General features: G+C 36.8%; 1 protein-coding gene across 6 annotated transcripts in view; it reads left to right on the plus strand.

Moving 5' to 3' along the window:
* Positions 1-24926, plus strand: part of NEBL (nebulette) — a 252787-nt gene that overhangs the window by 208547 nt on the left and 19314 nt on the right. For 2 of the 6 annotated variants that reach the window (XM_085050561.1, XM_085050559.1), the window contains 8 exons: positions 1607-1699; positions 4910-5002; positions 5392-5483; positions 7410-7503; positions 9780-9884; positions 10990-11161; positions 15197-15289; positions 16260-16388. In XM_085050561.1, coding sequence (XP_084906687.1) covers positions 1607-1699; positions 4910-5002; positions 5392-5483; positions 7410-7503; positions 9780-9884; positions 10990-11161; positions 15197-15289; positions 16260-16388 — 871 coding nt within the window. The remainder of the gene's footprint in view (positions 1-1606; positions 1700-4909; positions 5003-5391; positions 5484-7409; positions 7504-9779; positions 9885-10989; positions 11162-15196; positions 15290-16259; positions 16389-24926) is intronic. The other 4 variants (XM_085050560.1, XM_085050562.1, XM_085050563.1 and 1 more) reach the window with 4 other exon arrangements.

A 24926-nucleotide genomic window follows, 5' to 3' on the forward strand; every position in this document is an offset into this window, starting at 1 on the left:
TAAAAAATGTGATTGAACTGTGTTTTTTCTTCTTTCTCTATGTTTTAATCTTTTATCCTTCTGTGCAGTTTAGATTAAAATGTAAGTTACTTCCTACTGAGTTAAGATACAGCTGGAAGCAGCCCAAATATATTAAAAAAATAATGACCCCTAATAGTCTTCTGATTTTTGGGTTTTGTTGCAAGTATTTTTCTGCCTTAAGGGACAAAAAAAAAAAAAAAAGCAACTACCTCTGCAGATAAGATCGTTGCTGCTTTTAGCTCACTAGCTCATTTGGCAGATGAATTATAATAGGGTATTTACTGCACAATCATTTCTTCCATAGAAAAATTCCCATTTCAAACATATTTTACCAATCCCTGCGTGGTAGAGAAGAAAAGTATATTGTAGTCCAGTCCAAAATAAAAATCTTTTGAACTGACATAGTGCAGAAGAATTTCTGCACTGTCTCAATTTCTGCATGTCACTGTTCGCACATGGTAAAACAAAATTCTAGATTGTTAAAGGTTTTCTGAATATTTAAAAAGTTAGTTGTGGACATTCATTCTCCTCTAGAATATTTGGCAGTAGTATTCACCCCAGGCTATGGAGGACTTCAAGGAAGTAGGAGAAATTAATCAAGAATGATGTTTTTATTGTTTAAGGTTTGATGATAGGAAAAGTTAAATAAATCTTGGTTTAAGAAAGGCAGAAATACTAAATGGTAAAAATTAATTTTAAGAACTCCAGGATCAGACTTGTTTTTTACACTACCAGACTGGAAATACTTACTAGAGTGGCAACAGCTGTGACACCAAATGCTGGAAATCAAGTAAAATTTCTTTAGGAGTTTTGCAGCATGAACTGGTGCTCCATGTTTATTTAAATTATAACCATGCTTGGAATTTGTGGAGCAGTTATTTCCTGTCTCTCTTACTAACTTCAAATGATTGATTCTACTGATGTGCTTTGCATTTATAATTCACTGAAACAATTGAAATAGGAGAATTGTATAAACAGCCTGCATATCTTTTCAAAAATGAGTTTTGTTTCTAGATGCAGTTCTCAGCTTTCTGGCCTGAACCCAGGAGTCAAAAATTGAATGACTTGGATTGTAGCTCTGGTTGTTGTGGTTATTTTTCCATGAATATTTTAATTTTCCAGTTTGTTAACTTAGAAATGATATAATGCCTGTCCACTTCTCACAGTATTTTAAGATCTGAAAACTAAAGAAACCAAATCAAATCCTGCATGTACATCCACCTTCAATTACATTGAAATGAATGAAATTACTCAAGCATGAAGTTACATTTGTAAAACTTTATAGATTATGGTATAAATTTTATTTTTTTTTTTCAAATTTAAATATGTCATTGCAAATACTTAGAAATGCTGAGGTCAGTCTAAAGGATGAGAATATGTTGTCTGGATTATAGTTGAAAACAAACAATGTTATCATAGTTCTTGATAATTAGTCTGATTTATGAAAAATTAAAGCATTTGCTTTCTTAGCAAGATTTATAGTCAGACCAATTTGGAACTTGGAAAATTGCCTAGCCCTTTTATGAGAACTTGTATTCGCATTGCTAACAGTCTCATAATTATCTTTTCTTTTGGGGAAATGAAGGTGTTTTATAAGAAGGAAGTAGGAGCTGGCACAGCTGTAAAAGATACTCCAGAGATTGAAAGAGTAAAGAAAAATCAACAGAATATTAGTTCGGTAAGTGCTATTAACATAAATTATTCTTGCGTGTGTAAATGGTGGACCAATTCTTTTTTCTGTCTTGTTTACTAATAAATTCTTCATTTTCATGTCACACACGTCACTCAAATAGTGGTCCATTGGATTTTCTAGCACAGCTAGAACTCCCCTCTACTGTAGTTCTGTGTTTAAAGGTAAAGTTTCTAATTAAGGAATTCTGAAAAAAAAAGAAAATATTTTAAATGTTTGAGGAAAGTGTTTTGTCTTTCAAGAGTGAGAAATATGAGATGTATTTCCCCAAATGACAGACCCAACAGCAGTTGTATCTGCAGTTTAGAAAAATGCCATGTGAAAAAAAGAAACTCTGCAACTTTCTGTTAAAGACTGCATGTATTACATAGAATTTGATACAGTTTGCACTTCAAGAAGAGAAAAGATGTCCAGACTCGAACTGTGTGAAAAGGTGGAGAGTTGGTGCCTCTTTACAGGCTGATGAGAAGTTGATCTGTGCATCAGATGAGATTGGTTCTGAGCTGATGTTGTTCATGGATGCCCAATGTCTTTGGCACTTTAATAGGCAACTAAAAATAAAATATCGAAATGACTGTTCTCTTCAAATAGAACATTCTCTTCTGATAAATATGTGGGAAAACTTGGCAAAAAGTAGAAAAGTGACTGCCAAGCAAAAAACCCTTGTAACTGCATTGTTCTCTTTGTTATATTTGGTGGGGACGCCTCTGGGACAGTTTTTAGGTTTGTGACACGATTTTTGTGATGATTAGATTTCTTTTAAAAATGAAGTTTGAAAATAGTGTATAGGCATGACACTATGTTGTGTTTAAATATTAGTTAAAATATGAATTAGGGATTGTGGACACCTATTCTCATAGAATTTCACTGTTTAGTGAACAGTGTTAAACAATTTCCCACCCAAGTAAGATCAGGTAGAGAATTTAAAAAAAATTTTGAAAAGCTCATATTTTAATTGGAAGTTTTTTCTACTCTATCCATCACTTTTCATCTTGTCATTTTGAGTCACAGTGCAAGCTATCATGTGTCCTAAATCCTGAAATAGTTAGATAGTTCAATAGTTGAAATATTTTGGTTGGGAAGCTGTTGGTTTGCTTGATTTGAGGGTGTTTTTTGTTTCTTTTTTTGTTGGTTTGGTTTGGTATTTTTTTTTGGTTGTTTGTTTGCTTGGTGGTTGGTTTTTTTTTTCTACTTCCAGTTACCAGACTTTTATTTCAAGAGTAGTCACACAGACATGGGCACACAGACTTATTAAGATTTAGGAGAAGTCTTACTGTAATGTTTTTTTCACAAAACCTTTCAAAGTGAAATGGAAAAAGAGTGTATACTCTTCTTGCTGTTTCAGAAATCCTAAATAGTAGCGAAGAGGGAAAAATGAAAGGTGGATCAGTATGCTAGTAAACACACTTGAACAAAAACACACCAAGGGAAGCACAAAATGCATTAGTGGTGTAGTGGTACGATGTAAGTAGCATGGCCTTTACCTTGCTAGTCTTTGTGTAATGTTTTACAAAAGATATTTTATTACGTGTAGTGTAGTTGAAATTACTTAAGTCTTGTATAATATTTATTAGAGGTGTAGAATGTCAAATTTAAAGGCAATGTACAAGAATGTTTCAAATTATATGTCAGTGAAAGGGAAATTGCATTGTGCAGTAAGAGGGAAATTGTATTGTGTAATTTACAGGAGTCCCAAAGGAAGAGTAAATTACACCAATTTTGAATCCATTAGGTTTAAATATTTTACACCTGTTTTTGAATTTAGCCAGAAGAACTTGGGACAGCTTTAAAACTATTTTCTGAGCTAAATGAAACTGTGGAATGTGAAGCAAATTTGCAGTGAAAGAAACACCAGGGCACCAAAATAACACTTACCGTGTGAGCAACCACACAGAAACGTCCATTGAATACTGTTCTGAAGGTGATCAGGTTCTTCCAGGTTACACATGTAGGAGACAAACATCAGAATGGTGTTTTCAAAGCCTAAAATACAGGGTGGTGACAGCCAAGGAGGTTGAGCTCATTTCACCTGTTGTGATGATGGCTTTGGAAGAAGCAGCTTTCTAAATAGTTGAAGTCAAAACCTCTCAGAAGTTCCAAAGCAAGAAACAAACCCATGGGCTGTAGCTGATTCTGAACTGAGCAGTTGCAAATAACCAAGGACTTAAAAAAAACTTGTTTATATTGAGGGGCAGGCAGAGTTGGAGACAACACTGGGAAGAAGCAGCTCTTTGGGAGAAGATTCTATTTTGTTTTTGTTAGTGTGAAATCTGTGAGGAAACCCCTGTGGTATGTCAATCAATACCACAAAGCTGGGGTCTGATTAAAATTTGAGTAACATTCAAGACATTTTGAAGCATTTTAAGGACTAGTAACACTGCCAATTCTTAAACTTACCTAATAGACTCTATTAAAAGACCCCTTTTTTCCAGTGTTTTAGTATTTTTGCAGTCCTAAACTGTCTGGACTGAAATTTTCCATTCGTGGTCTGTACTTTGGGCTGGTTTGGTTTTATTTATTTATAAATTTCAGTCAAAGCAGCTTCCAAGTATGAGCTTAGAGAAAAACAAGTTGTTTTGTCTGTGCTAAGAAATTGGTCTCTCTCCAGAAGTATCATGTCTTGGAGCAGAGAGTTGAAAACTGAATGTTAGGAAAAAACCACAGTAAATACCTGACAGCACCTGCAAAGGCATCAAGCATCCAGACAACTACAGTCTCACCTATGTGGCTGAATGTGTTTTTAGAGAACTTCAATGAGACTTGGAAGTCATCCACCCTTTTAGAAACACCTAAAAGACGTGGTTTCTGAAATGGACTGGTAGACTCCATAGCAAGGTAATAGTAAGACCAAGTCATTGTCAGAGTGATGTGAGTCTCCAAGTGGTATATGCAGCATCCCAATTATCATGAAAATAGCCACAATCCCATGTGATGTATATTCCCTCTGTAAGACTTCTAGTACACTAGAAGCATTAAATGCACTCTCTACTGCATTTCATCAAACAAGATGCATTAGAGACCCTAGCAGACTGTTTCAGAAATTAGATATAACTGTTCCTTTTCAGGCTAATGGTGTTTGTACATGTAGTCTAGTTGTGCAGTATGTGTAAGGGAGAGAGTACAAAGTGATTGATGTGTTTAAGTGCCCGTCTCCATCTTCTTTAAATTGCTAAAATTTTTGTAATATCTATTGTGCAGATTAAATACAAGGAAGAAATACGGCGTGCAACAACTATTTCTGATCCACCTGAACTAAGGAGAGTTAAGGAAAACCAGAAGAATATTAGCAATGTGTGCCCCATTTTCATTATTTGCACTCTTCTCTCTGCTGTATTAAATGTGTTTGTGTCTTGATGAATATATCTGTGGTGTTTGTGCTAGTTTCTGTTTGTCCACAAAGACCAATTTAATCAATTAACGGCAAAATGATAATTCCTTAGCCTTGCACTTTGATTAATAACAATGAGAGTGAAGTATTCCTGTTGAAGTAACAATTGTCTGTGTTTGAAACAGAACTGCAAGAGGGTGAGTAGTAACTATTGTGTGGAAAGATGGGATTGATTATTAAGGAATGGTATTTTCCATCCAAATGCAATGTGCTCTTTGGTGATGTCTAGCACACTGCTGTGTTTCTGTTACTTGGAAATCTCTGTTGTAATATCTTCTGACATGTTTGCTAGGTTCAGTACAAAGAACAGCTCTGCAAAGCTACACCTGTGAGTGTCACCCCTGAGATGGAGAGAGTCAAGAGGAATCAAGAGAATGTCAGCATGGGAAGTTGTTCTCCTTTAATCCTTTGTATAATTTTTGGGTGCACAAGATGAGTACAAAGTTCTGCTTCCAGAAGCTGTGCCTTTTCTCCAGTCAGGGGGAAGCTAATGTATTGCAATGTATTGGATTTCAATTTAATGTATTTTCAAATAATGGAATTACTTGAAAACTCTCTTTTAGGAAGCAGTTGTGAAAAGGCATTGCTAGGTTTGGGAAATGGCACATGAAATATCACATATTCTATTAAAGAAATGGCTGCAGTGCTTTGAGATGCTACTCTCTGCCATGGATATTTGCAGGAAATCTCAACCAATTTTTTTTCTGTATTTTTTTAACAGAGTATCTGTTTCCAGTTTTATTTTTCTTTGCTTTGTAAATAATTAGCTATAGCTTTTCTCAAACTTCTGCTCTTTTACCTGTTTCCTTCTGGTTCCTCAGTAACCTTCCCATCAGAATTTAGTATTTAACAGCTGACATAGCCATTAGAAAGCTGCATGATTTGCTGGAGCACAGAGAAGCAAGGACTGGAGTGTGCTACTGCCCTCCTGCTGATGAAGTTGTACCCTGTTAATGAGTGCTTCAGAGACCAGGCACTCTCCTCACTGCCATCAGCAGCCACATTTCATGGGTCCACAAATAGGGTTTGTGGACCCAAGAATTCTGTCCCTCTAACTCAACTTTTGGATTATTGTTGATATATTTAGCCTTCCTAAAACTTATTCTCTTCAAAAAAACCAGTTTTCCCAAGTGATCCAAGCCAGTCTGTATAGTTTCTCTACTCACTTTGTCATTCACTTTTCACCAATTTTTGTGTTGTACAAATTTCACTGGAAAGTTTAAATCCTTTTCAAGGCACTGGAATAACTTTGAGTGAAGATTCTCTAACTTCAGCCTTTTCTAGAAACATTTATTCTTGAATAATCATTTTACCTTTATAAGTGTTAGTTTGCTTAATCCATTTGAAAGCTTTTTTTGTAAGACATTAATTTTTCCATTGGAATACACTGATGTGGACAGACCAAAATTGTGTTGTGCTGAAAGACAACTGCTTAAGCAATAGGTGCCTTACTCCCAGGGTGCACTGCAGAATTATGAGCATAATATATCTGCACCTGGTTAACCTTACTACTTAAACCCAAGAACTTATTTTTGTATGGAAACATTTATTTTGCATAAAACCATAGGAATTGGCAAAAATTCATTACCAGAATCTGTTAGTCAATATTTGCCATATCTGACTTCCCAGCATGTGGGTTAACATTAGATTTGTTGGTCTGTCAATGCCACATCCTGTCCTCTATCTGCTTTAGATCCTGATCCAGCCTTGAGTCTGAATTTCGTTAGTGCATCAAGTGTGTTTTGTTACAGAGTGATAAAGGGGATATTCCTACAGTACATTTAAATAAACACGTGGTGAAATTAGGCTGGATTCAATTGGCAGTTGTGTAATGTAGTGCACCCTCTGGTTTAATCACATTTGAATATGTAGAGTATAAAATCTAGAACGTAGATGGAGACCTTATGGAATTGCTGTGTCTTGACAAATATATATTTGCAGTGGACTTTGCTAAAATGCAGTTTTTCATGTGCTCTGCTTGCCTTTACTGCATTATTTGTGGCTTAACCCCATTCCAAATGTGAGATATTTCTCTGTACAGCCAAGGGCCAGTCTGGTAAATGTCAAGATATTGTGTGCGTATGTGGGTAGATATCCACAGAAATGCATTAATAAACACCCTGTACAGAAAAAAAATTCAAGGTTATCTTTCAAAAATCAAGTTTTATAAACTTTAATAAATTTCAGATGCATTTTTACTTTTCAGTTGTTTCCTGGATGACCTTTGAAATCATGCATTTTTATATAAAACCATGAGATATTGCTATAGTTGAAATAGTGTGAATATATATTTTATTCTGTTAAATAACAGGTTCACTACAGAGAGCAGCCTGGCAAAGCTACTCCTGTGAGTGTGACTCCTGAGATAGAGAGAGTGAGGAAGAATCAAGACAATATCAGCTCGGCAAGTTGTTTGAATCTTTTTGTCATTCAGGCTTTTCAGTCACTGTAGAAATACAAACGTGGAAATGCTTTTCCTTTTACATTTGATGTGTCAAAGAAATCCAACTGCATCATTCACTGAAGAGATATTGGTTTTATTATTTGAGGACATGCACTGCACATATGTGCAACAAACATATTCAAGGTTGCCTGATTATTCTTGCAAAAAAGTAAGTGGTTGTGTTGGTGCCAGTATTTCTCAAGGAGAGAGTCAGCAGAGGTCAATCATTCTTTCAAGAATTTTTGTCTCTTATTACCAAATTTGAATTGCTAGATTGCAGGAATGAATTGCAGTGAAGAACAGAAGAAATGAGAATTTAACCTCAATGGTTAACCATTTTTTTTGTGATTCAAAGCATGTAAGTGTCCATTTGACTCTGACATGCCACTCATGTTAGAGCTGAGTAGTTCCTAATAGGTCCCATTGCTAAATACTAAAAAGCAAGATGAAATATATTTATTGGCTTTGATGATAATAAAATGTAATTGCTGCTACAGTGGTTTAAGAAGAGTAGACAATTCTATTAAGAAGTGAGGAAGAAGTGCAAAAAGCATGGTGAAGTAAAGGATAAGACCAGTTATGTTACAGTCTGTCCTCAACACTGAAGCAACATCAGTGGCAAAGTCGCTGCAGATGCCAAATAGAAGAGGTTTAATGCAGAACCAATGTGTCAAGGTGGCAGAAGAGAATTACAAGCAATGTAAACTTTAGAACTGAGTGTAGGAGATAAAAGTAAGGTAGCTTGGATTTGTCAGAGAATTTGTCTAAGGACAAAGGAACAGAGTCTGGCATTGTAACTGCCCATACCTTAATCACGGTCTTAAAACGCTCATGAATATTTACCAAACACAGTTAGTTTTGAGGTACATAGTTGAAAATAAGAGGAAAACTTCTCAACAATTCTAGACCATAAATAATTTTTTAATTTGTGAAAATGAAATGTGTTTTGCTAAGTGGCTCCTTCACTTTGTTTCTCAGGATTTGCAGGGATAAATACTCCTCTATGTTAATGAACATGATGAAAACCAACCTATGTTTGCTGTAATTATTCTGTCCAGAAAATGCCTTATATTCAAAAGCATATGTAGCTGAATATATTTTCTAAGAGAATTTACTGTTTAATTAAGAAGGGTTTGAAGAATATGCAGTACCATATATTTTTGTTTCTCTGTACATTACTTCAAACTTACCTATGAAACACAGACACCAAGACATATTTTAATGGGTGTGTTTTCTTAGCCAATATGTAATCTTAAGGAAGGTTAGACAGTTTCAATACATGGTTTCTCTCATCACAAACACATGTTGGTATAGATTTGCACAACTCATTTGAGAAGTAATTCTTGGAGTGGGAATACATAGGTAAATCTAAAACATTTACTAACACAGTGCACAGGTTATGATGTGATATAGGAGCTAAGAGAGGCCATTGGTAGAAGCATTCAACAAGACAGAAGAAACTGTACTCACTCCTGAACCAATAAGTAGGATCAACTATTTTTACTGTTTAGAATTTTTAGTGGTTTTTTTCTTCTTATTTTTAATGGATAATTAACCTTACATCTTTACTTGTCTGTAAAATGCCACAAAATAAGCTAATCAGGAGAAATGTGACTTAAGAGATTCTGTACTTACTGAAAAAATACAGACCCCAGATGTTCATTTTGGAAACAGAATACTCAGATTCTTCCCAGACGTATTTCTTAGTGCTGCTAGTAAAGACTAGCTATTGAACAGGAGTAAGAAGGATTCTTCCAAAGGATTAATCCACTTGTAAGAATTGAACTCCCTGGGCTTCTCAGGTAATCTCAACCTGCAAGCAGACTGAGAACAGACTCTGTCTGTCTGGATAATAATAAGGCAGCTTATACTCAGCCATAAAAATATGTTTTAAGGATGTTCTAAGTCACAGTGGTGTTTTCTTGTTATTTATCTTATTTTTCAGTTGATAAATGAATTATTTAATTTATGTAATTTAAACAGTCCCAAATTTCAGCTTTTGAATGAATACTTTCTTTCAAGCAAGTGACTGATGGAATAAATGTGCCTTTTGGCCTTACCAGTATATGAGCCTTTCTGTATCCTCACTGTGAAATAATTTACTGGCACTTGAGCGTAAAGAAAGAAGAGAACTGTTGGGCATCGCTTTGGAAAGAGTGCTGTTGCATGCTGTGATTCTCACCATCCTTTCTGCTTTGATCAAACCATTCACCTGTGCTGTTGTTGCTGTTTTGCAGGTCAAGTACAGCAGTGATCAGAGGCAGATGAAAGGTAGACGTAGTGTCCTTCTAGACACACCTGAGCTAAGGCATGTCAAAGAAACACAAAACAACATCTCAATGGTAGGGGACTTTCTTCCTTTAACTAGAGCATACTAAGGAATGGCACTTGACTTCCACTGGATTTTGCCTTCCATTAATATAGGTAACTAATGAAAATCTCTCCTCAGGTAAGGAAGGAATATTTTCTTCTTACGCCTGTAGAGGGAGTGTTTGCTAACTGCACAGGAGTGTAATGAACATTTTCAAAATACTAATAAAACAGTTTTCTAACAGTTAAATGCCTGTTCTTTTGTTCTTGTTTTTTCTTAAAAAATGTACACAAACCATTTGAGCATCACAATTTCACTGGATTAGGTGACACACTTCACCTTGTGCCTGTGCATGTTCCTGGTTTCTGCGTGACTTTGGTTCTTGGAATGAGTTGTTTTGTGTGCATTGGCTTGTGTGAGAATGTTTGTCAATTTAATTCATTGATGATTAAGTTATTTATAAAGTAAATATGCATAATCAGCAGTACTACCTTTATAACTCTTACTAATACTGGGGTTTTGTTCCAACACTTGGTGCTGTAACACTTTCTGCTCTAATGTCCTTGTTTTTAATATTTTTTAAAGCAGGCTGTTACTGTTGTTCTTTCTAAAAACCTATTTTTAAAGACAGCTTGGATATGACAAAACAAAAAGCAAAATACACATTTTGTATGATACTGTGCATGTAGTCAAAATTATCAGTGAATGAAAATGCTTGAGTTCTTTGGAACTACTGCTGGAACATTTTTACGGACAGGTGTAGTTTTCTGCATCAGTAATAGCTATCCTATCTTAGAGAAGAAAGGAATGGACCAGATGACCACCTGAGGGCAGGGCTCTTTTGTGTCCTATGTGATAGTAAGATAATGCTTTGCAGCTTGAGCTAGTCCCTAATTCATTGTCAATGGAAAAGAAATGCAAAATTGATAATAAAATATCAGAAAATTAAGTTAAGGTGATAGAAAAGACTTGGCTGGCCATCCAGCCTGTCTCATGTGTGTAACAATTCTTATTATGATGCAAAGTCAAAGAATATAATTGCCTCATAAACCAAACATACATGCATTCCTGCATAGAATAACCATTTAGTGTCAATTGCAACCTGGGGAAAACTGTAATTCTTCTTGTTTGCCTAGGTAAAATATCATGAAGATTTCGAGAAGACAAAGGGCAGAGGCTTCACGCCAGTGGTAGATGATCCTATAACAGAGCGTGTACGGAAAAACACCCAAATTGTGAGTGATGCAGCATATAAAGGTGTGCATCCCCAAATCGTTGAAATGGATAGAAGACCTGGAATAATTGTTGGTAAGCTGTTGAATACTGTTGTTACTGAAAGCACTGTGGGGAAGATAAAGGCCCCTGCTTGTGCTTTCCAGATTTTATTTTCACTCTCTTCTCAGTGTGAGACTTAATGGTTGAACTGTTGGTTCCATGTCAGCTTCCAGTGAAGTCATAATAGGAATGAATAGGAGCTACATTATCATCTGTAATTTAAAAAAAAAAAAGGATAGTTGTTGCTATTACTTTAAATATGAAATTTGAGTCTATAATCAAGGTCAAAATATCTACAATAATCTAAATTTTGCCCAGAAAAAAAAGACTAAAACTGTGATTCTCTAAGATTTCAATGTTTAAAAGTTGCAGACCAGTTTGAGATTTCCCCTTCTGTCAGTAATTTCTCCAGATGTGCACACACCTATTTACCTCTTGTTTCAGAATTTCACAGAGCTTTAAAAAATACCTCAAGCTGTAGTTCATCACTAACTCATCAGATCTCTGGTAAGGCAAGCAACACTGTTCAGAAGGGTTCTTCTGAAAGATGGTCCAAGATAAGAACAGGTATTCAGGGGGAAAAATACAGATTAGACTTGTATGTAAAGAAAAGGTATTTCATTAAGATATTATTTGGCGTAATCATAATAAATTCTGTTTAAAAATCAAAGTGGATATTTGAAATAGCTCAAAAGTCAGTAAGTCTGCTGTGGCAAAGGAAATGGTAACCTGACTTTTTTTTTTTTTTGGTCTAATTTCCTTTTCTTTTGGTGTATCCCTTTTCTGTTTTTCTATGCTTTACAACTATGTAGAGGATCTGCATACAAAAAACCATACTGAGATAGCACTCTAAAATCCTTCATACAGAGTAATAACAGCAGGGCTGACTTTAAGTTTGCCTCTCAAAAACCAGAGAAATTGCAGGTGAAATGGACTAATTGATGGGTCACATATCCCTCCTCCTGCCTCAAGCAAGGTTAACTATATAATTCCTGGGAGATGCTTTCTCAGTCTTTTCCTAAAATCTCCAAATGAGACTCTCCTATAAGGAAAGATATTTCTTTCCTATTTTTGTTGCCATGTGTCTGTAGCTAGAGCCTTATATATGAGAAAGGATTTCTCAAAAGCATGTGTTCAGAGAGCTCTGCCTGGGGAAGGTGCTGATGATCTTCCATCACCACTCACTTTCACAGCTGGAAGTGGTGCAGCCAAAGAGAAATAGGATGGCTTCTGTAAAATTGAGTGTGATATTCAGTTTGCAATATGCTGCTGAGTGCACACCAAAAACCTCCTGCTCTGCTGCACTGCCTGTGTGCTGCAGCCCTGTGTAAGAACCACGTGTGCAATCCCCTGCTCAGCAGCTGAAGCCTTGCCAGCAGAAGCAGGTTGGAATTAAGAGCATCCTTGAGATAGATCCTTGAGCTGTTAAGATATGAAATGTTGGTACTATTTATCATCTAAAAATACTCAAGGATCAAAACACACAGAAGTTCTTAATTTCCTATGACTGCCAAACAGCAAAAATTCTACAACTATTTAAAGGAAAAGGCCCTGATAAACCTGCAGTATTTCAGCTAATGCTTTTTTTGGAGTAAAATTGCGATTATAATATCTACTTGTTTAAAAAGAAGCAATGAGCTCCCTGCTCATGAAATGTCCTCAGCAGCTCAAAAAAAATTTGCAAACTGAATAATATACTTATGACTCTCGTGAGTATTTTTCTTAGCTGAAAATTTTTTAGCCAGTTAGGAAAAATGTGTTAGAATCCCTCTCGTTGATTTTTAATGTATTATTGGTGAAGCTGTAACTACTTTTTCAAATGCCTGGGTGCTAAAATTAATGACTCTGATTTGGCAAATAGGCACTAGTTTTAATCCTACTGAGCCATTCTAAACCCATCAAGGTAAATTGATGTAAGTGAGCTTTGTATCTGTTACTAAAGGGGAACCACAATTCTCAATTGTATATAAGGATCTTTTAACTTGGCAAAAGTTACCAGGGAGTTAAAATTGATTTTTGTTATTAGTTGCCAAGATTCTGATTCTATGTGTGTTATTTCAGATTACAGAGATGGATAAAATCAATGCAAATCAGTGGTTGTTGCATTGGTGCTGCCATGAAGCCATACTTATATTTTTACTTACTAAGGTGTGATCAAACAGGACAAGTTGGGTGTTCACCAATTCCCCAACCCCTTCCCGTGCCTGTCAGTGCTTTATGTAGGTGCATAATTTATCACTATTAGGACTAACTCATAGCTTATCTAAAGATTTTGTGTTGGCTTTAATTTATCTTGGCAGGAAGGAGTTAGCACTATGCCTCACCTTATGGGAAGTAGGGTAGATAATGTATAATGTACATACAATGAATGTATTCTAAAGCTATGGGATTTATTTTAGTTCTGTCTGTTCTTTCCATTCCATCTAGGCTATTAATCATTTGAAACATGACATATTTTGGGTCCTCACAGTCCTACTTTACTTACCAATCTATTATTTTGCTTGGTACCACTCAAACCAGCAAAAGAACAAAGTTGGGAAGACAACTTTTTTCCTACTTCCAATACATGGAGTAAATCTTGCAGACAGGTCTGCCCAAGGAGAAACTCCCTAGTGTGTGATCTGGTAGATTTGTTCTTGGACTGATTATAGTTTACATTAAGGTTTTATTTGAAACTGGTTTTAAAAGATTATTTTATTTTAGACATAGGAGATATAATAGAATCATTTAAATTGGAAAAGAACTTTAGGGTCATCAAAGGCAACCATTAACCCAGGACTGTCAAGCCCACCACAAAGGACTGTCAAGCCCACTATCTCATCAAGCATCATGTCAAATCATCTTTTAAATATCTCCAGGGATGGTAATTCAACCACTTCCCTGGGCAGCTTGTTCCAGTGCTTGACAACCCTTTCAGTGAAGAATCTTTTCCTAATATCCAATGTATAAACCTCCCCTGGTACAACTTGGGGTCATTTTCTCACATCCTGTCACTTGTTGCCTGGGAGAAGAAACCTATGCCCACCTCACTACAACCTCCTTTCAGGCAGTTGCAGAGAGTGATAAGGTTCCCCCTTGAATCTCCTCTTCTCCAGGCTAAACACCCACAGCTCCCTCAGCTGCTCCTCACCAGACTGGTGCTGCAGACCTTTCACCACCTCCATTGCCCTTCTCTGGACTCTCTCCAGCACCTCAGTGTCCTTCTTGTAATGAGAGACCCAGAACTGAACCCAGGATTCAAGGTGTGGCCCCACCAGCGCTGAGTACAGGGAAACAATCACTGCCTTGACCCTGCTGGCCACACTATTGCTGAGCCAGGCCAGGATGCCATTGGCCTCTTGGCCACCTGGGCACTCACTGGCAGAGGGAATTGTTAAGATCAAAAGTGGCCTTCATTTTGCCCTGCAGCAGATGTATACAATACAGATTTCTACACTGAATTTGTCACCTTAAGTCGATTTTTGTAGTATTAATTAAGAAAGATGGATACTTTGGAGTTTACATTAATTAAGCAATTAATACAAATTTATTTTGGATAAGAGGAGCAATGTCCCTGATTCTTCTTCTTATTAGGCTGACATGATCTCTCCTGTATGCAAAGCAGAGTCAGTAGTGTCTCTGTCAGCTATGGAGCTCTCTCTGTACTGCCAGCTGTCAGCTGTGGGGATCTATACTGCAGCATCTCCATACAGTAAGGATGCTGCTGGTGAACTGGCAAAACAATCTTGTAGCTCTGATGATTTTGGTTCTGCTACTGAAAGACAGCTCTAATTTGTGATACTTTTTGACATTTATTTAGACTGAAGAAAATACTATGGTCATGTTCAAAAAATGTAAAAAAACTGGGGGCAAAAGTCCCCTTAAAATAATGTCAGTGCTTAAAATGAATATACTAAGTTCTTTTAAGCAGGAAATTAAGGCTTTCTGATCTCCTCAGGTGAGTATCTAGATATTTTGGTTGATTTCTAGATGAAGGAAATTGATTGCTGATTGTTAAAGCTCATTCCTTTCATGCTTTTACTTCCTTTGTTGTTTGTCTGTCTTATAATTTCTGTGCTCTGGAAAAAGATCTTAAAGTTTGGCGCACAGATCCTGGCTCCATCTTCGACATAGATCCTCTGGAGGACAATATTCAGTCTAGGAGTCTGCATATGCTTTCTGGTATTGCTTATATCCTGACTTTTTCCCAGTTCAGCTCTTTATGTTTATGAAACTCAATTGATACTGTAAATTTTCAGGTTGATGTGCCAGCCATATGTTTTATAAGCATACTTCCATATATATTTATAACTGTAGTAGTTTAAAAGCAGTGTTTTATAGGAACTTCAGCTGTAATCACATGTGGAGATAAGAAATAGTGAAATAAATCTTATCTTAAACAAGTTATTCTTGCCACTTACAAGTAGCCACTTAAAAAGCATTGACCTACTTTGTCCTTGCTATAAGTGGAATTTTCAAGTAGTTGGACCTTATAAAATTTCAGAGTTACAGAAAGTGGCCTATTTATGAAATTGATTTCTTTTCCATGCACATTTTGCCTATATGGCACATGATATTATGCTTTGTTCTGTTACTTGCAACTCCAAGGTGTTAATAATTTAAGAATAGATGGAAAAGGAGAGAAAGTAATATTATAACAGGGAGCAGTGTTTTGGCTTTACATGTTTATGGATTTTTTCCTGCATAGGAGTGTTTATTTTGAATGTTTAATTTTCTTTGCTGTATTTTCTGTGCTACTTTGGAATCTTAGATATTCCTTTGAATAACATCCAGCAGTATTTCCACATGCACTTGTGTGCATGCTGGAATAAAGGAGTATTTTGATTTTCCACTGGAAATTTTTATATTCTTCATCTTTATCCCCTCTCTTTCTGGTATCTCAATACTACTTTCCATTTCTGCTATTTGAAAGAAAAGAACAAGCTTAGTTGTATTAGATTTTGAAGCAAGCTTTGGAACTAATGGTGCTCAAAATGGACACAAAATTGTGAAGAATTCACTTTTCTCTAATTTTAATACCATCAGCATATGAATAGCAGTGTTAGTGGTGGTGGGGTCTATGTTGTTGCTTGTCTTTGCACTTCTGTCAGCTATTTACTGTGATATTCTTTATTTCATTCTGCCTTTGTAGAAAGAGCAAGCCGTTACAGTAAGCAGTATTTCCATTCTACCAGTGTGGGAGAGTGTAAGTCAGATGGCTCTGACACGAACCCTACCTTTTCTAACTGCAGTGAGATAACAAGGCCATCTGATGAAGGAGGTACCTGTTATTCCCACCTTTTCACTAACACCACCGTTGCAGTGTGCTGAGACTTCACAGGACTGTATTAACTCCATATCCCTCTGTAGTCACAAGTAGAAAGCTATTGCCTGGTTGATTAAGAAAGCAAAGCCAGGTCTCAAGACTGCACAGTTTCTTGCATGCCACATTGTTCTATTGTGAATTCTCTTTCCCAATTTTGGTGATGGTGTTGGTTCCAAAGCCCTGTTGACTCCTATTTATAGTGCTTAAAAGAAGGTGTGCTATGTTTTTGCAAAACATACATGAAACTAGTTTTTTTTTTCCTCTAGAATGACACAGTGTAGCTGAATGAACTACACCTGTAACCTGAAGAAAACATATTTACCTTGGGCTTTTCAGTGGGCAAATCAAGCATTTCACAGTATTTTAGTGACTAAAGTACTTTTTCCCATGTTCAGCTATCCAGGTTCTGGTGGCTGTTTTCAACTTAAAAAAAAAAAAAATCAACAAATTTTGTCCTGTTCTCTTTCTCACATATGTAAATTTTTTCACCCTCTCAGTAGTCTGAGAACAGGTTTAACATTTGGCTGGGAAGTTTATATAGTCTGTTGTGCTTTAACATGGATTAATACTTTGGAATACTTTGTCAAACCTGCATCCTCAGGTGCAAAACCACATTGCATACCTGTTTGATGTCATTGATTAGAAGAAAATTTAGGAAAATGATGAATAATAAGGGTCTAGTCATCCTCGTGGCATTACAGTATGCACTAGACTTGACTGATTAATTGAAAATACTCTGAAATATTGCATTCTAAATATATATATTTTTAAAAACAGTGATTTCTACTTCTCAGTTGTTAAAAAAGGTGCATTAAAAAGTTTATCCAAAGAGTTACATTTTTTTAAAGAAACTGTTTAGTTGCCTTACATCATTAAATTACCTATGCTTTTAGAAGATCTTAAGGCATCTTGTAGACTGCACTTGTTTAAGTCTTCCCAGTGAGTGGAGTAATATGTCAGTGTAGCAGTTGGTGCTGATGGAGTCTACATTGTTTTGGGTGCTGGGTAAATAGATATAAGCAGCTCTGATTAAGAATGGGTGAGGACAGTGTTCAGACTGAAGTGCTAACTCTGAACAAAGAAAGGAACACACATCTTTGACAGAAATGTGTTGTCTTCTATCATATCTATCTTTATTTGGTGTTTTAACTATATTCCCAACTCTTATAATAATTGATAGCAATAGTGCACATTATATTGGCTTTTACCTCTCTTCCTGTGATGATGCAAAGTGGCTTCACAGTTCAGTGCACATTGTTTGTCTATAGCTGTTCTGATCTTTTCTTTGGCAGTATTCCAAGCTATTTTAACATTGCTTTGTCAGCTTGATTTGGTTTTTAACAGGTACTTTTTCTTACTTGCCGTATAGAGAAGGGGAAATGGGCTTTATTTTCCTCATTGTTTTGTCATTAGTTAGCTTGCTTTTTGTGGCTCTGTTTAAGTCTATTGTTGTGGTGATGTCTTCGATAGATCCTTGCCAAGATCAACATATTTTAGCAAGAGATTATTTCTGTTTTGACCCAGCTGGCTAGCCAGGGTTTGAGCACCTGTAGGCAGTTCCGATTGCAGGGAAGAACGAAGTTCCAGAGCTAAGTAATTGAACATAATTCTCATGATTTACAAGAAAATGCCTTTTCTGTGAACACACTGAGAGCCAGCAGAAGATAGCATCTTTGGCCAAAAATACCAATCTTTTTCATGGCATTATACCATCGGAAAGGTCATTTTGCACATAGCCACAAGGCAAGTTTGTCCATAACCTTTATACAGTGTCTCTTTTACCATAAATGAGAACCAAACCCATTTTGCTGAGATTTCATGGCTGTTTCTCATGGAATTTGTACTTTTAGACCAGCAGGGTTTCTCACTGGCAATTGTTCTATCTGATGGTGTGCCAACATGAAAGACAGTTGGAGACCTGTGACCAGTTTTACAGTCTCTGAGTGTCTTTGGCCTTGTCTCATCATCTTTCAGATATTTCTACACTGTTCAGTTGCTACTTTATTCTAGATACCTTTACTGATCTTTGACACACAAAATTCAAATCTTCTGCTGCCTCTGCTGATGGAATTGTTCCTTAACTACCTCTTCCCAGCCCTTAGCTGGGTCTCTGACTTAATACCAGATGTTAAAGGCTTATTCAGATCTAAATAACTCTCTCGTGTTTTGGGGAATTTCAGTAACAACATCAGAGGGAGGCTGCTAACACTGTTCATTAGAATTACTTTTTCCTATTTGGTTCCCTGTTGATTATTTTAGATGATCATGTTGAGCTGAGCCAAGTGTGCTTCCCAGGAAGCTTTATCTACAAATCAGTAGGTTTTTGCATGATGTAAGTTCAGGAAATTCTCTGTTCTCTCTTTTAGAGTATTGCAGGTACATCAGATAGGAAACAACTGTTAGCACTTTCCAGCAAGCCTGATGCAGGTCATGGACGTTCATTTTAATATTATTTTTGAAATTACTTTTCAACTTCTTGTGTGTGTATGTGTTTTTACAGCTTCTTTCTGTGTTTGTTTTTCAAGGTTGACTTTATTACTTCACAGTATCTTTGAGGTTTTTTTTGCCACACTGAACAGGTGTTGCACTAGAGCTTCTCAGTCTGCCTAAATATTTTGTAATTAGCTATTGCCTAAGAAAGATTATCTCTGTACTTGCCAGCCATTCTGTAGGACTTCACAGAAACACTGGGGGCCACATTTTTGCAAAATTCTCACCTGTATTGAGTAATTATTTTCAACTTGGCTTAAAAGGAATAGCAGCTAATGATTTCTCTCTTTTAGTCCTGCTTTTAACACTGATGTTGCGACTTCTCAGGCATGGAACCATTCACTTTTGGGAAGGTTTTTCAGATTATTTTCTTCAGAAAGAGAAGTTGAGATATATGGATTTCAGATTTATTTTTGTGTATGAAGACAGACAAGGCAGGTTTTTTCTCCACAGAACACTAGGAAAAAAGCAGCAATGTTCTGAAGATCAGGTCTTTCTAGACAGCATTCTGTCTGACAAATATCTCAGCTGTTGTGTTTCGGGTTTTATTGAGTTTCTTTATAAAGTCTCTTCTGTCTGTCCTGATTTTCCATGCAGCCTTGTACAATGTTTTTTTTCCAGTTCTTTTCACACTCACTCTCTTGCTCCCCTTCCATCCCTAAAAGTAAAGTTCCATCATGTTAGTTTGCATTCAGGCCCCAGGAGAGAATGATTTGGTTCATATCGCTCAACACCTCTGCCTATCCTGCACTATTTTGGACAGTTTCTAGTTGAAGCCCTCCAGGCTGGTTTTCTCCTCTTTTGCATTTGACCTTTCCCTTTTTAAAAAATATCTTTTATTTCCTCTTAATGTCTAGTTTATGTGCACGCCTTTGTCTAGGTGTCTATCAGCATATAAGCATGATGCATAATTTTTTTCCTCACCATTGGTTCAGAATTTTTCAGTGTAAGAAAGTTACCCTTTATTCTTATTTTAAATTATGTGTAGTCTGTAGATGGAGAAAAATAAGAGCTGAGTATCAGTTAATTTTCAGTTATGGATACATTGTTATGCCAATGGGGGAAATAGGTGATTTCTTGGTTATTTTCTAAGAAATCATCACATTATCATAAGAAATATATAGAAATCAATCTGTGTGAGACAGAAATCACTTTTGCTGTACTCCCAAACCCACATGTTATATAGGAAACCTTAGTGGATATTAGGACAGAATTTTCAAGGGCCATTTGTTGCATTTTAAACATGAGTGCTGAAATTTCATTTCTTTGGCTGCAGCCAGAGTGTTGCTGGTTGGCTGCATGTGTGCTGTTTACACCTATCTCCTTCAGCCCAAGTTCTTCAGATTCAGTTCACCTGCTACCACCAGACAAGTAGTGAGAATTAGCATTAAGGAGCCCTGATATGGGTTTTAAGGTCTTCCTTCCTTTGTTTTAATGAAAAGGGTGTGCCAGCAACACTCAGGTCTCTGTTGTTGACAGATTAGTTATTTTCTTTTATTCACACTGACAATCCAAATACACAGAAAGCATGAAATTCCACTTTTTAGTATCTTAATGTTTGTTGTCAGCCTTAAAAGTAACCTGTAGATTGCTATGAGAAAATGGAAAATTTTTGTAGATCCTTTATTGATATTACATAAGAAAAAAAGTAATCCAGAAAAGATTGGTGCAAACAACCTCTGAGGAATAAATACAGCAAATGGGCATTGCTGGCAATTTGACTCCAAAGTCTATGAAGACTGAAGAAAACACAATGCTACAGTCTCTTTCTTAAAGTTTTGAAGTCTTTGTCTAGCTAGAAGTTTAATCAATGAGAAACAGTAGGTCCTTTCATCTCTCTCCCCAGTGGCATGTCCTCCTTGTGTGATTTGAACCTCATGAAGAAGAAAGGCTTCAGAGCAGCTGAGCCTGCTTCCCTCCCTTCCTCCAGACTCCAGGGGTTATCTTCCTCCTTTCCTCACTGAGGCAGGAATGTGGTGTAAGCCATTAGAAGAGCTGCTGTGTGAGCTGCAGAGTGAGCACAGCCCTGCACAGAGCCAGCACAGACCACATGGGTTATTGTGTGTCACTGGCAGCAGCCTTGCTCTGTGTACCAGCTCATGGAGAGGCCTTTTATTCCTCAGCCCAGCACTGACATTTTAAACATTAATTTCAGGGATGTCGCCTTCTCTCCCCTTTGCACACACCAATATCTGTATCTTTGTATGTAAAATGATTATTCATAGGATATGCCTTAGACTTTGACACCCACACATACATACCACAGAAAACCCTAGAACAAGGAACTTTGCTGCTGCTTCTGCTTCTAGTAAGCCTAGTCAGAAGACTACAGTCTACTTGGATGAAATGAAGAAAATACCTCTTTATTTCATGTGCTGGAATTGCAGAGATGTTCCTGGCATGCAGGCCAGAGAGTCTCCTTTCATTGGGATAGTGGTCATAACTCTTATCCTGTGCCAACAGCTGAAAGAAGAAGAGGAAAGAAAACCAGGTTTTGTTGCCTTCCTTGCTCTGTCCTTCCCATGAATTTTTATAAAAAACCCTCTGGTTTGAGGTTGGGAAAAATCACCATTAGTTAAAGACAAGTAGAAGAAAAAAAGAGGGAATAATACCTGACTGGTCTTTATATTGTAATAGAGAGATCTATCTTCCATATCCAGGTGCAACTACAGGACTACAGGGCAGGAATCCTTCATCCCTCTTTGTATTCATATTCAGCTACTAAGCTCTGCCATTCTAAGGAGGTCAAGCAGAATGACACAGCAGTTATATTTTTGTCTCTGTCAGCCAAGGGAGAATTGTTCTTTTTTGCTAGGTAGCTAAACTCTGTTTCCGTAACATTCCCCAGAGTCTGGTAGTCAAACATGGCATTCAAAGGGAGAGGAATTTTACAGTTCACGGGAAGAACTGTAGAAGAACTACAGGCTTTTTTGGGTTTCTTGTCCACTTTCACGTGGACAGCAGGCTGCCCTGCCACAGAAAGCTGAACATATCAAAACTATGCTCTCTGGTACTTCTTAGTACCTCTTGGTGAGGGTCACATTGACACTTCTCTTACTCACCAGACTCTTACATCTGTTTCTGCCTTTTTTGCATTTCAGACTAGATGGTACTTTGGTTTTTCTTCTTTAACATGCCAGCCAAGAGCAGGTTTACCAACCTGAAAGCTAACGTGTGGGAAAAAAATAGTCTTCTTCCATTCAAAAGAATTTTGGTAAAACTGTTTTTCCATCTAGGTAATCAGGTGGTTTTCTGTTCTTAAGTATGTCATGTACTACGAATGCTTGCAGCAAAATAATAAATACCTTGCCCACAAACTTCTGTGATACTTTGGAACTTAACTAAAGTTCCATTGTATGTTGTACAGACACAGGTGCATGTATATGTTTGCAATTTCTCTAGAGCCACAAATTATTTAGCATCAAGAGTTTTCTTTGTTAGAGAGCTTACATTCCAGAACCAGTGAACCCTGGTCTTCCATTTTCAAATATATTTTTATGGAAGTGATATCGTTTCCTTTGTAAAGGTTTGCTGTAACCACACTGCACCCCAAAAGGACATGGTTTTTCAGGCAGCAAGACAGAGCTCTCTTCCTTCTGAAATTGCATCTTTCATTTGAATGAGGTGTGTTTTCCTGTTCAGCTTCTGCCTCCTTTTTTGCAGTGACTCCTAATGTTCAAAGGGCATTTTTCTCCTGATTTAAAATAACAGCATTACAGTTAGAGGGGTTTTTGAAAATGATGGGAGGCTTCTTGGTGTTAAAGACCTTCTCAGCTCTAGATTTGAGGTAGGAAGGAAAAATAAAGATAAAGTTAGTCATGAGAGTTTAGATTTCAGTTAGAAACAGGTTGAGGGAACGTTCCCTACACATGTGCTAATTTCCATATGTTTACATGATAGGAGGATTTCTGACTGCTTAATATATAATTTTGTCTCCAATTAATCCATTTCAGCCTTTTAAGCCATGTAAGTATAGGAATCCAGAAAGGCAATGGGGCTACATTTATGTGCTCTCTTATGCTTTATCAATTTTCTGACCTAGTGTGGACTATTGGATTTCTAGTGTCCTCTGCTGAGTGCTTTGTTAATGCAGAACATGAGTGACATTAGTACAGAAAATTATATTTCATTCTTTTCCACCACAAAGAGGTATTAATTATCTGTAAAACACGATTTTTTAACATAAAACTTAAAAATTCAAGTAGTATTCCAAGTGATTGCTTAGTTAAATTTTGATTAAGGTGTGGTTTAGGGTTCTGGGTATAAAACTAAATATTCCATGCTGGCTGTAATATATTAAGATATAACGTGATTAATCTGAAAGCACATTTTCATTCAGCATGTGGTCATGGAGGATGAGTTAATGTTCCAGGGAGAGCTTCACATTTCACACTTCCAAAATATTTTTGCTTAGATTCCTTATGCCTATCCTTGATTCCCATGCTTCTCTCCCACACTCTTGACATTTGGCAGCATCAAAAGACAATCCCCACACATCCAAGTGGAGGAGAATCCAGAAGAGATCCCATTTTCGATTTCTGTAGTGTAGCTGCAGTTCAGGGGGTCCTTCTGTTTGTTCTGCCAGGTGTCTGAGTTTGATGTTCCCTTTTCCATTACACAGTGAGCAGAAAGAGGAAAGAAAGTTTCCAAGTGACTCAACAGTTGGAAGTGTTCATGGCTCCCTTGGCAAGGTGTTGTTCCAGTTGTTTGGTGTGGTCCCCTAGAGCGGCTTTTGATACACTTCAGAGAATTTTACATCCAGTAGACAGCAAATATAATTAGTAAAATTGTGTGCAGTGACATACATGATCCTGGTTAATGCTATCCTTGCACCATTGTTCAGATTGGTTATACCCTCTATGCAAATAAATCTATGCGCAGAAATCAAAGCACAGCTCCTGGCGGAAGAACTTGCAGGCTTCTCTCTCTAATGCACAAGGGCAACAGTAGATGTTCAGTAAATGTAAGAGAATTCAAATTTTAATTGAAGGCATGTGGGTAATATAACATGTTAACCTTCATTTTACTAAATCTTCCCTTTTGTGAGGAAGCCTAGAGCAAAACTGTGCCTGTTCGCAATTTAAATTGGAATTGCAGCTTCCTGTGGTACACCATGGCCCCACTAGGACTGAGGATGCCTTGGGCTGGCTTTAAGACATTTTATGCCTTCATCAATAAAATAATGTGGTTTGGTGTGTGAAGAGAGAACAGGCAGACTGCACTGTTTCCTCAGCTGAGACTTGCTGCAGCTTATGTTGAATGTCAGGCAAAAAAGTCAGCTGGCAATAAGGTTTGTTTGTAACACCAAATCCTGACTGCAATTCCTATTCCGAGCAGGATGCCCTGTGATTTGGTTATGTCCCAGGTACAGCACCAGTGGGGGAAATGGGGGATGTGGATGAGTATTTTGGCATTACAGGTGTTGATAGATACCCAGGCTAAACTCTTTGGATTGTACAGCTACCACTGAAGGCTGATATTCATAGTGGTGTTTCAATAACATGGTCTTTTATATTTGAGCTGCTAGAACAATTTCTATGACAGAGTATAATCTATACAGTTAGTTATTCTTTTGTGCTCAGGTTGCAATAGGGTATTTCATGTATTAAATTTGCTTTTGTGAGGAAAATGAGTGAATTAAACATTTAGAAAAGATTTTGCAGTTGCATTCAAGTCAGACTTTATTGTCAGTACATTTAACTGGTTTAGAATATTTTATGTGCATCATAATAACTCTAAAATTACATTTTTGGATTCAAAACTGGGAAGAAATAGGACTCCAGTTTTAGGGTTAGAAGCCAAATATTTGAAGTAATTTTCTCTTTTACAGTGCTGTAGTAAAAATTTGTCAGTGAAATCTGGAAGGGGAATAAATGGTTTGTATTTTAAGTGAAATAAATTTTAGTGAAGTAGATGGATATAGTGGCCTTTATAAAGGCCTAAATGTCAGATATAGAATTCATACAGTTTTTAAAATCCCCAAAACAACTGTTCAAAGAAGTT

Source organism: Lichenostomus cassidix, chromosome 2 (genome assembly GCF_008360975.1).
Source record: "Lichenostomus cassidix isolate B80296 chromosome 2, HeHo_3.0, whole genome shotgun sequence".
NCBI classification, from domain to species: Eukaryota; Metazoa; Chordata; class Aves; order Passeriformes; family Meliphagidae; genus Lichenostomus; species Lichenostomus cassidix.